Source organism: Hyaena hyaena, unplaced genomic scaffold (assembly GCF_003009895.1).
Source record: "Hyaena hyaena isolate Hyena2069 unplaced genomic scaffold, ASM300989v1 scaffold_285, whole genome shotgun sequence".
Taxonomy (NCBI): domain Eukaryota; kingdom Metazoa; phylum Chordata; class Mammalia; order Carnivora; family Hyaenidae; genus Hyaena; species Hyaena hyaena.
Window position 1 is genome coordinate 1,065,776 of NW_024080917.1, and position 11,789 is coordinate 1,077,564.

Below are 11,789 nucleotides of genomic sequence, written 5' to 3' on the forward strand. Positions count from 1 at the left end.
AACATTTTGAAATGTCTTTCGCATTTGGGGTTTTCTCGTGCTTCCTTTGGCACGTGCCAAAATATCGAACAGTATAGCTCTGAGGGAGGAAAGCGTGGCGCGGCACATAGTCTTTCCCAAGCACTGTATTCTTACCCTGGAGGACTTCTGGACTCTGGGATGGGCGAGTTGAGTAGCAGTTATCATTCAAAGCGGTGGAGTGGACTTCGAGGGAGCTCCAATGAAAACATTTTCTAGAAGCAATAATGTGATGATGAGCATGATGGACGATGAAGTGGAGGAGATGGAAATAGAGACATGGTGGTCACAGGGTCACCAGTTATCCTGTATCTTTAAAAATCTTTATTTATTGGGGCGCCTGGGTGGCTTAGTCGGTTAAGCGTCCGACTTTCGCTTAGGTCATGATCTCACGGTTTGTGGGTTCGAGCCCCGCGTCGGGCTCCGTGCTGACTGCCAGCTCAGAGCCTGGAGCCTATTTCAGAGTCTGTATCTCCCTCTCTCTCTGACCCTCCCCTGCTCACGCTGTCTCTCTCTCTCTCTCTCCTAGAAATAAAAAAAAATAAATAGAAAAAAAATCTTTATTTAGGGGGAGGGGACACAAGTGGGGGAGGGGTAGAGAGAGAAAGGGAGAGAGAGAATCCCAAGCACGCTCCATACTGTCGGCGCAGAACCTGACACGGGGCCCAATCCCATGAGCCGTGAGATCATGATCTGAGACGAAAGCAAGAGTCAGATGTTCAACCGACTGAGCCACCCAGCTGCCCCATGAAATTCATTTCTAAACATACATTCATTACTTGCAAGTCTTGGGGAAAGGGGCATTTTTTAAAGAAATGGTGGGAAAGAGGGCTAGAGTTTAAAACTGAGTCCAAATTCTAGAAAGCAATGAATGCCAAACTAAGGAACTGTGACTGAGCCAGGGGTGTGCAAATGGTGATTCATGGGACAGATATAGCCACTGCCTGTTTTGTAAATGGAGCTTTACCAGGACAGGACACGGACATGCCCGTTTGTTCAGGTAATGTCTGTGGCTTTTTTTTTTTTACCCACTATAAGGTAGATCTGGGTCTTTCCACGGAGACCACATGGCCCACAGAGCCCTTTACATATATAGGCTCCCTTCCAGAAAAATATGGATGCATTCTATGATGGACAGTATTGAAGGTTCCAGACCAGGGGCATGCTGTATGCTCAGTGTGGCATGAGGGTGTAGCATGGGTTGGAACAGGGAGAGGTCCAAATCATCAGACAAGAATCTAGGAAGGGTTTAACAGGTGACATATGTCCGGTGCACATTGTGATATAAAGTGGCCCATGAGAGCCCTCCAGAGAGGTGAGCCCTTGGTAATGTCACAGCGGTAACTTCTGGTGGGATCGACCGAGGGGCAGCCAGAGTGGGCTCCGAGGACCCAATGTGTCCCCTGCCTCAGCACATGTGAACATCAGGCACAGGGAGCAGACAAGGGACACACTGCCAGGCGCAGCAGCCCCTGTGTGTGGACTACAGGCATTACGGGGTTTCCAGCACGCTCCCTGCTCACTGTACCACGGAGCCTCACAGGTTCTCCGGTGTCCCTTCCAAGTTCCGCCTCCATTCCCGCTGCTTCCGGTCGGCTGCCACTGTTTCTGTGTTTCCTCTCTGCTGGTGGAGCAAGCCAAGTTCTTTCTGGCTTGGGCCACCCAGACGTGGGGAGGGATCTGTTCTTCCTACAGCCCCCTGGATTCTGACTCAGCAGTATGTATGGAATCTTCCCCAGAACTTTCCAGAACATTCTTGGGCTCTTGGCGCTCAGGCTTCTACTCTGGAGTCGCTAGTGCTTTGTTTTTTCATGAATGCTCTCCTTTCTGATGCTTCTTCAAACTTCTCTGAATCCAGCTCCCCCCAAACATGCTTTCACTCTCTTTATCTCCTCTTGTTTGTCCCAGGAGCCCCTAATCACTCTGTACTGCACCCCAACCCTATCTAGTTGTTTCCGTCCCATTCGTGGGCTACCTTGCTCGCTCTTCTCCAGACAAATGTGTGTAAAAACTTAAACAAGTATCTGTAATGTTCGCACATCTAGAATCTGCTTCCATGTTGGCTGCTCCCTGGGCGGACAGAGCAGTGGGGAGTGAGACTAGCAATTGATCACTCAGTATTGCTGCTCCTGGGATGGATACTGTAATCACAGAAGCAACTTCAGGAAAGCTATTTTGTAGTTAAATAAATTAAAGGTGGTGTTGTAATTCATTAAAATAATTGTTGATCTTTTCCTCCCGATGAGTAAGTGTAAAGTTGATTACTATATATTTTTCTTGTCACTCCGCTGTGACATGCTCCTAAGATGGTCTGACAGCTGGCATGCTCTGGGGAAGTGATGGGCACAGCCTCATGCCATTTCTTTAGCCAGACACGCAAGCTCTTTCACCTCTGACCTTCGCTCGCTCACCCTCGACTTCTTCATCAAGCGGCAAGCCTTGTGTCTGTTCACATCCATCCAAAATGTATCGACGAGTCAATTCGCTTGTTAAGAACAAGCCAAGTTCACAGAATTGCTATAGAAATGGATGAAGTGAATTCTTTTCACAACAAGAGGGTCCCAGTCTCATTATTAACATCAAACAATCCCAGTGTTTTAGGCTCGTGTTTCCAAGCAGCGTCTTATGAAAAGCCTTTTGTGTCGCAGGCTGCCTGTGCTTGCTTAATCTCAGATAGCTTTCAACGAAGAGTAATTTACTAAAATCTGACAAATACAAACAAAAGTTTAAAGTATGACTCCCCTACTGAGGCTCAAATGAACAATGCATGCATGCCATTTTCAGACTTTCTTTCCCTTTAGAATTGACTTAACATGTCAGTTCATTCTTTTAGAAAGATCAAGATATGTTCTTTTAAAGCCAAAGACTTGAAAGGTATATGGACAATTTTAAAAAGCTTTCTCTATTAAATTTGACGTGGTGGGCGTGCAGGTACTTTATTTGGCTTTTGATTGTTACTTGGGAAAAAAACCTAACAAATGCGGAAAAGTGAAAGCTATGTTGGGATGGTAACAAAACTTGCCTATGATGTTGTAGTTTTCTTTTTCTTTTAATTTTTTTAATGCCTATTTCTCTTTGAGAGAAAGAGAGGATGCGCGGGAGAGAGGCAGACACAGAAACTGAAGCAGCTCCACGCTCTGAGCTGTCAGCACAGAGCCCGACGCGGGGCTCGAACTCAAGAGCGGTGAGATCAGGACCTGAGCCGAAGGCGGCGCCCAAGCCGCGGAGCCGCGGTTGTACAGTAAGTACCAAAGGTGTTTCTCCTTTAAAAGAGAGAAATTCAACAATTTAAATAACGGTACACGTGGACAGAAGTTGGTGACAAATTTAACGGCTCTAGTTGCTGGATCTTGACTCGTTCGCCCCTGATTAGCTCTCTAGTAACAGTTAGTTTATAAGTCATTAGATTACAAGGATTTTCAAACGGTGGTAATTAAAATCACGAAGCGCCGGCAAGTTTTGTCCGGTCGCCGCCGCCCCCATGAGGGCCACAGCGCCTGGGGGCCGCCCGCGCCCTCCTCCCGGGGGGCCTCCGCGCGGAGCTCCCACAGGTGCCTGCCGTCCGGGCCGCCGCGGGCCTGGGCCGCCCGCTCGGGCCCCGCGGGAATGGCAGAGCCAGGGGCCACTCGCGCTCTGGTCTCACGGAGTCTCGCCCCTCACCCGCCGGGGCTGGAGCGGGACCGCGGGGTCCCTCCCGGCGGCCTAGGGAGCGGGGCGGGGTCCGAGCCAAAGGCTGGGCGGAGCATGCGCCAGGGTGGTGGGCGGGGCGCCGGACAGGAGGACGGCGTGCGGGGCGGGGCGAAGGCCGTCAGGGGCGGGGCGTGCGCTAACGGTCGCGCGGCCGGCTGCGGGCGCCGCGCGCTGTGGAGAGGCGGCGGAGCGCGGGCACGGCGGGCGCGAGGAGCCGCGGGGCGCGGCGGCTGAGGTGAAAGCCGCGGGCGCGCCCCGGCCGGCCTGGCCCGGGCGCGTGGGGCCGGGGGCGCAGGGCACTCCCTGGGACCCCGAGCGCGCGGACCCGAGCTGTCTGTGAGGCGCGGGCGCGCGAGGGGTCGGGGTGCGAGTCGCGCCGCTCTCATTTCCTTTGCTTCCCCCGGGTGCGGGGCGCGACCTTCCGAAGTGGGGTGCGCGAAGCCAGCTGGCCGGAAGCGCTGTCCTCGCGGCGAAGGGACTCCGTGGCAGTGTGTCACGGAGGGTGGCCGGCGGCACCGGGGGTGTGCTCGCGCGGCGGCGGCGGCGGGGCGGGTGTGCAGCCCCGGGGCTCGCTGGTCGGCGCCGTGGCCCGGTGCCCCGCGGCCGAGCTGACAGGCGCTGCGGGGACGCGGCGGGGGCGAGCTGAGCCCGGCGCTGGTGTCGCGGAGCGGACGAGGGACGCCGAGAGCGGGCGTCGAGGCGGGGTGGGGGGGCCTCGCGGGCAGGGCGGCGGGAGGGGGTCTCTGGAGACCCGCAGGAAGTGCGGAGCCTGTCTTGGGAAGATCCGACGGGTTGGGGGGCTCCTCGGGAAGCAGGGGTGTACACGTGCCGGGTCCTGGGTCTCGTCGGGGGGACCGAGGGAGGGGTTGGGGGGCTCCTCGGGGAGCGGGGATGTGCTTGGGCCGGGCCCCAGAGGTCTGGGGGGCACCGAGGGAGGGGTTGGGGGCTCCTCAGGGAGCCGGGGTGTACGCGAGCCCCTCAGGTCTTCTCGCGGTTACTGCGCGTGGTTATGGGGGGCGTGGCCTGGCAGAGGCCGGGTCAGCTGGGCCTTCCAGGGCTGCAGCCCCGAACCCGAACTCCGAACTCCGTGCGAGCTGGGCGAGAGCTTGAGGCAAAGGAGAGACTAGAGCCAAGTGTTTAGAGTTCTCTGTGGTGCGAGAAGAGAGGGAGGGAGGAGGCGGAGAGGGGTGAGGGGATCAGGGAGATGGCGGAAGGGTCAGAGTCCGGAGGCATTTAGGGGGACCGGCAGGGCTGGGCCAGGAAGGCTTGGGACCTGGGCTGTGCAGGACAGGAGGTGCCGCTGGGGACGGAGGTTGGCTCGGGAGCACAGCGCAGCCCCTGAATGACACCCCTTCTTGGCTCCGGAGGAAAAAATCAGCAGAGCCCCCATTCCCCTGCTCAGGCCCCGGGCCTCAAGTCCACTGACTCTGGCCTGCTCACAGTTGGGGACGATGGGCTCAAGTTGCGAAAGTTAGTAGGGTTTGTCCTAAGGGTCTGACTGGCAGCCTCATCGACTTGTGAGCCAGCGGCAGAGCCCAGGAAGCAAGGGCTCGGGTGCAGCCTCCCTCCAGGCCTCCCGCCCTCATGAAGCCTGAAGCAAGGGGCCAGACGGGAGGTGGCCCTTTGGTTTTTTCAGTTGATTTTGTTTATTTATTTTTATTTTTTAAATGCTGCTTTATTTTTGAGAGAGAAACAGAGAAAGAATGGGGGAGGGGCATTGAGAGAGGGAGACACAGAACCTGAAGCAGGTTCCAGGCTCTGAGCCGTCAGCACAGAGCCTGATGTGGGGCCCAAACCCACAAGTCAGGAGATCATGACCTGAGCCCTGAGCCGAAGTCCAAAGTTGACTGAGCCACCCAGGTGCCCCAAAACTGTCAGTTCTTATGGCCCCAAGTATATCCATGTTCTGGAATGTGACAGAATGTTCTTTTTATGATTGTGTTTCGAGAAAGTGAGAGCATGAATGGGAGAGAGAGGCAGAGGAGAAAGAAAGAGAGAGAAAATCCCAAGCAGCCTCCATGCTCCGTGTGGAGCCCAATGTGGGGCTCCATCCCATGACCCTGGGATCATGACCTGAGCCACAGCCGGATGCTTAACCAACTGAGCCACTCAGAAACCCCAATGATTTTATTTTTAGAAATCGTCTTTCATTGACAGTTTGACTTTTTATTTTTTTTAAAGTAATCTCTATACCCAATATGGGGCTTGAACTCACAACCCCGAGACCAAGAGTCACATGTTCTACTGCCTGACCCAGCCAGGCACCCCAGAAGGTTGCTCTTTGAAAGTGGGAGGAGGGTTCAGAGCTCAGGAAGGGGACTTTGGGAGGTCTCGGCGGGGCTGTCAGAGATTGTCACGATGTATCGTGTCTGTAGCATAGAGCCAGCTCAGATCAGGCACTCCACACCTGTTACCTGTGACATTGTCACCGTGACCCGGACTCTTTCTACCACCCCCTCCTGTTCCCTCTACCCTGATCAAGGATCCGGGTCAGTGGCCTTGAGGCCGTACACATCCAGCCCTACATCTGACCCTGTTTTCACTGCTCCTCTCTGAGGCTTCTGGGTGAGGGACCAACTCGCAGGATTCAGAGACGCGCAGCCTACGTGTGTTGAATACATGAGTACGATTGAGCAAATCTACCAGTTTAGTGCAGCTGACAGAGGTTATTACACTGAGACCACTTACAGCGATGATACTGATGGGGGGAGCCACCGTTTGATATTTTGATATCATTCATTTGATATTAGTTGAGTGCTTTTTATGTGCAAGACAGCATTAAAATACACTCCTGAAAAGCTCTTCCCTCATGGAGCTTACCATCCAGAGATGAGGGTAAAATCACTACCTCTCCCCATACACAGTGTAAACAGATGTGAGGAGTTTACCAACAGAGGTTTGCTGCATTTCTACAAGTAGGCTTTATGCTAATAAGTATCTGCAAGTGTCCCATGGAATCATCTTTATCTGAAACTCTAAATTTGCAGGGTGCTCAAAAGTTGCTCCATTTACATGTTTTTGGGAAGTGAAAGTTAAAAATTACAACCAAAGTATATCATTCAAAACTGTAAAAGGACATTTTGAAACATGTTTCTTACAGATTTGATCTGTACTGACTTACATATCACTGTTAAAATAGAAACTTTTCCCAAAGAATGAATAAAATAACCGAGGCTTTCCTAGGTGATTTTTTTAAATCTTGGAACTTTTCATGGGTTATTTCAGTTATTTAATTTATGCACTGAAGTTATATTTTCTACAATATAGATAAGAGAATGGCAAACTCCTTTGTATCAAAGACGTTCACTGCACTTGCAGATCTGTATCCAAATATGGCTAATCTGGTAGGTTTTAAGATCTAGTGGTTTGGTGGTTCTCTAATGAAACTTTATGTGGTAACATGGTATTACATCAACATTATTGACTCATTTGACACATGCTTATATAATTGACGAGAATGTACATACGCCTTGCATTAGTACAATTGTTAGATGTTAGCTACTCCTAAACTGCTTTGAATTTATGTGACCTACATGAAAATTAGTCTCTCTTTTGGCTAGAGAGTAGGACATTGTGGATATGATTAGCAATTGTTCAAAATAATCAAAAGTTTAGTTATAGTATTTTAATTAAATATTTACCAACAGCTCAAGTGTAGCATAGTAAAATTAAAACATTTTTACTCAGGAAGATCTGTTCTCTGATCAAACTGTACTTAAGCTATAGACTTAAATATTTATCAATAGGCTCTTTTTAGGACATAAAGGTACACAGCAGATATATTTGTGAAATATTATGTGAAAATCCATTTTTTACTGAAGGGTTGGGGAGATTCAATCATTTCAAATATGCCAAGACATTTAGATAAAGTCTAGATGGAATCGTATTACCGTAAACCAGTAACACCCCCTTCCCTGCCCTGCCCTGGCAGTCTGTTGTTTATATATCTGGCGTTTACAAATCCAACTTCTTAAAATGGGCTTAAATTTACATGTATCTGTAATACTGTGTAATGAAAAGTTTATTAATGTTAAAAATAATTTTTGCTATTATAGTTTTTCTTGAAAGGTAAGCTGTTTGTTAATTTCTTCATCGGTTAGAAGGCTTTATTCAATATTTCCATTAGTTGTATTTTTACAACAGAATTTGGTGCGATCTGCATGTGTGTGGAATTTAAGACATAACAGTGTATCTAAATGTAATAAGACTAGTTAAAGCTCAGCTATAATGTGGTAGTCTTGGAAGTTTGAACATATTTTAAATGTAACAGATTATTGCAAGGTTAAAATCAGTTGCTACAATTAGTAATAAAGTTTAGGTTTATCCTTTTAGGAAAAGTAGTTTTTTTTATTCTTAAAGCACTTCTTTAATATTTAATTTTTCTTTGGTAGTCACTAAAGAGATCATTAAAATGTTTAAGGAGATGTTAGTATCTTTAAGATTTAAATGATCTAGGACTTCAGAGCATAGATTTATTAACAGCAATATATAAGTTTTGTTACAGTCTAATTTATATTACCATTTAGCATGTTTGGATTACAAAGCTAAGCAATCTTATGTGGATTGTTAGAAAGTCCTATATTAAAGAAAGCTTTGAAGACCGTGGCAAATTAAATTGTATATACATGTGCTTTGAATGAGTTCAGTAAGAATTGATGGCAATGGGCAGTTACTGTGCTCCACCTAGTGATTGAAAGAAAAGTAGAAACATGCTAAGTATTAAATGATTATATTTGTAATAGCAGTTAACTCTCTTATTGCTTTGTACTGTTTTTTTTTTTGTGGGATTGAACATTTATGAAGTTCTTTTAGATGTTTGTCTGGAGTAAATATATTTAAAGGGCTCCTAGTCAAAAATGTTTGTTAGAGCCAGTAAAATATAACAAGTCCATGAAATTAAATTTACCATCTACATCTGTGTTTAATATTTGTCTTCTATAACCCTTTTGTTTTTCAGAAAATAATTGGTATAGTTATTGGGAAAACAGATGTCAGAGGCTTTCCAGACAGAAAAAGCTGAGTTCTGTTTAACTCTTTGCTTCATTTTTCATCAAGTGTGGCTTATGACTACAACAAAGTCTGCTTAAGTGATTAAACTTCTCATGCCTGTTGAACTTCTTAAGAGCAATGGCCATGCTCTCTGTTGTACGGTAAAGTACTCGATTCAAGGCCATATGTGGGAGGACGTTAAAGTCATTTTTAATGACACATGAGGCTGTGTGGCCATAGTAAGGACTCCATGTTAATGATCATTTTCAGCCTAAGAGATGCAAGTGCACAGGTACAGCTAAGACAGAAAATGACAGGGCATCTGGGTGGCTCAGTCAGTTAAGCGTCCGACTTCGGCTCAGGTCATGATCTCACAGTTCGTGGGTTCGAGTCCTGTGTCGGGCTCTGTGCTGACAGCTCAGAGCTGGGACCCTGCTTCTGATTCTGTGTCTCCTTCTCTCTCTGATCCTCCCCTGCTCACTCTCTCTCTAAGACATAAGTAAAACATTAAAAAAAAATTAATTAAGACAGAAAATGACTCTCTCTCTCTCCTAGAAATAAAAAAAAAAAACATTTAAAAAAAAATGACAAGAAACCGGGTTTTTTTTTTACAAATAGTTTATTGTCAAATTAGTTTCCACATAACACCCAGTGCTCATCCACACAAGTGCCCTCCTCCGTGCCCATCCCCCCTCCCCCCCACATCCATCAGTCCTCAGTTTTTGTCAGCATTCAAGAGTCTCTCATGGTTTGCCTCTCTCCCTTTCCCCCACCATTTCCCCCCTTCTTCTCCCCCTTGTTTCTCAGTTAAGTTCCTCCTAATCCTCCTATACGTGCAAACATATGCTATTTGTCCTTCTCTGCCTGACTTATTTCGCTCAGCATAACACCCTCAAGGTCCATCCATGTTGCTACACATGGCCAGATTTCATTGTTTCTCATTGCCATGTAGTATTCCATGGTATAGATAAACCACATCTTGATCCATTCATCTGTTGTTGGACACTTAGGCTCTTTCCATGTTTTAGCTATTGTTGAGAGTGCTGCTATGAACATTGGGGTCCGTGTGCTCCTATGCATCAGCATTTCTGTATCCCTTGGGTAAATTCCTGGCAGTGCTATTGCTGGGTCATAGGGGAGTTCTAGTGTTAGTTTCCTGAGGAACCTCCACACTGTTTTCCAGAGGGGCTGTACCAGTTTACATTCCCACCAACAGTGTAGGAGGGTGCCCAAGAAACCGGGTTTTTGAGCAGGGATGTGTCATGACAGAGTGGTGCTGAGGGAGAGAAGCACAGCAGCATGATCTACGTATTTATTCAGCCAGACAATCCAGTGGAAAAAAATCCATGTTTCATGTGTGGAAAATACAGTTGGCTTTGCCTTTAGTGGTTCTCACTGAGTTGCTTGACTGTGTAAAAGTTTTAGGACTATGGGAACATAATCCAAGACTAAAATTAGATTTTCAAAAGCAGCTCGTTTTCAAACTTTTGTAGGTGACCCAGAACGATATGATATAAAATGCCAGTCTCGTGATGTGTTACTGTTAGCTTTTCAAACATCAGTGCTGTGTAAAGGCTGCAGTCTAGGTGCTTCTGGACAGTGGGAGGGGCCAAGCTTTCACTAGCTAGACAGTAATTTTGTTTGAATCACCTGAGTAATTGTGGCTACTTTTTTTTTTTTACTCATTGTAACTTTCTTTTAGTTTTATTTCATGTAATATTCATAAGTTTGATGTAAATAACGAAGATGTCATCATGCACCCATACTTGCTTATGCTGTAACTTTATTTCACCATGATTACTTAGATCAGAATTACCATTTGAATAGTTGGAGAAAATCTATATATCTGTTTTCTAAGTTCTAAAAGGAATATCTTAAAATACGTGAATCAGAAAAATGTCAGTATTTAAATATTTGCTAAAATCACAACAATGAAATACAATTTTTACCTATCAGACTATAGGGAGAGGACTGTTTCTGTGGTGTTTGGCTGTTTATATGCACAAAATATATGATTTTATGGACAAAACTCGTTTTTGGAGAAGACATGCATACTGACTTTAAGGAAATATTATACATATATTAATATATTTTCATTAAAAATTCAAGCAGTTATGAAAGTTCATACAGTTGAAAAATGAACTTTTTAATTCACCCCCCAGCTCTTCCCAGCCCAGTCTCCTCCCCAAAGGTAAATGCTAATAACAGTTTGGTAGATACCTATAATTTATACATGTATGTTAGGTTGTATTACTTTAAAAAACATTTTTTAATGTTTATTTTTTTTTTTAATTTTTTTTAAATGTTTTTTATTTATTTCTAGGAGAGAGAGAGACAGCGTGAGCAGGGGAGGGTCAGAGAGAGAGGGAGTCACAGACTGAAACAGGCTCCAGGCTCCGAGCTGGCAGTCAGCACAGAGCCCGACGCGGGGCTCGAACCCACGAACCGCGAGATCATGACCTAAGCGAAAGTCGGACGCCTAACCGACTAAGCCACCCAGGCGCCCCTAATGTTTATTTTTGAGAGAGAGAGTGCAAGACGGTTGAGGGGCAGAGAGAGAGACACACACACAGAATTTGAAGCAGGCTTCAGGCTCCAAGCTTTCAGCACAGAGCTTGATTGGGGGTTCGAACTCACAAACCATTAGATCTTGACTTGAGCCAAAGTCAGATGCTTAACTGAATGAGCCTGACAGGAGCCCCACTTTTTTAAAAAAATTAAAAAAAAATTGTTTCAGAGAGAGCAAGTGAGTTTAGGAGAGGGACAGAGAGAAAATTCCAAGCAGGTTCCACAGCCTGACATGGGGCTCAATCCCACACTCGTGGGCTCTTGACCTGAGCCGAAATCAAGGGTTGGATGCTCTACCAGCAGAGCCACCCAGGCATCCTATGGTTGTACTGCGTTTTTAATCAGTAAAAAACAGGAAAGAAATTTTATATTGGGAAAAGATGTACCTGCTGACCTCTAGTGGCGCCATTTAGTAGCACACATTTATTTATTTGTTTTGAAGTAATTAAAAAAAATTTTTTTTAATGTTTTATTTATTTCTAGGAGAGAGAGAGAGACAGCGTGAGCAGGGGAGGGTCAGAGAG

General features: G+C 46.6%; 1 protein-coding gene across 4 annotated transcripts in view; it reads left to right on the plus strand.

The window, feature by feature from the left end:
* Positions 1-3,919: 3,919 nt before the first annotated feature.
* The window catches only part of MEIOB (meiosis specific with OB-fold), a 35,358-nt gene continuing 27,488 nt past the window's right edge, over positions 3,920-11,789 (plus strand). For 2 of the 4 annotated variants that reach the window (XM_039246841.1, XM_039246843.1), the window contains exons 1-2: positions 6,976-7,052; positions 8,666-8,723. In XM_039246841.1, the coding sequence (XP_039102772.1) occupies positions 6,984-7,052; positions 8,666-8,723 (127 nt within the window). In that variant the 5' untranslated portion in view covers positions 6,976-6,983. Of the gene's footprint in view, positions 3,944-6,968; positions 7,053-8,665; positions 8,724-11,789 lie in introns of those variants that run through there. The other 2 variants (XM_039246842.1, XM_039246840.1) reach the window with 2 other exon arrangements.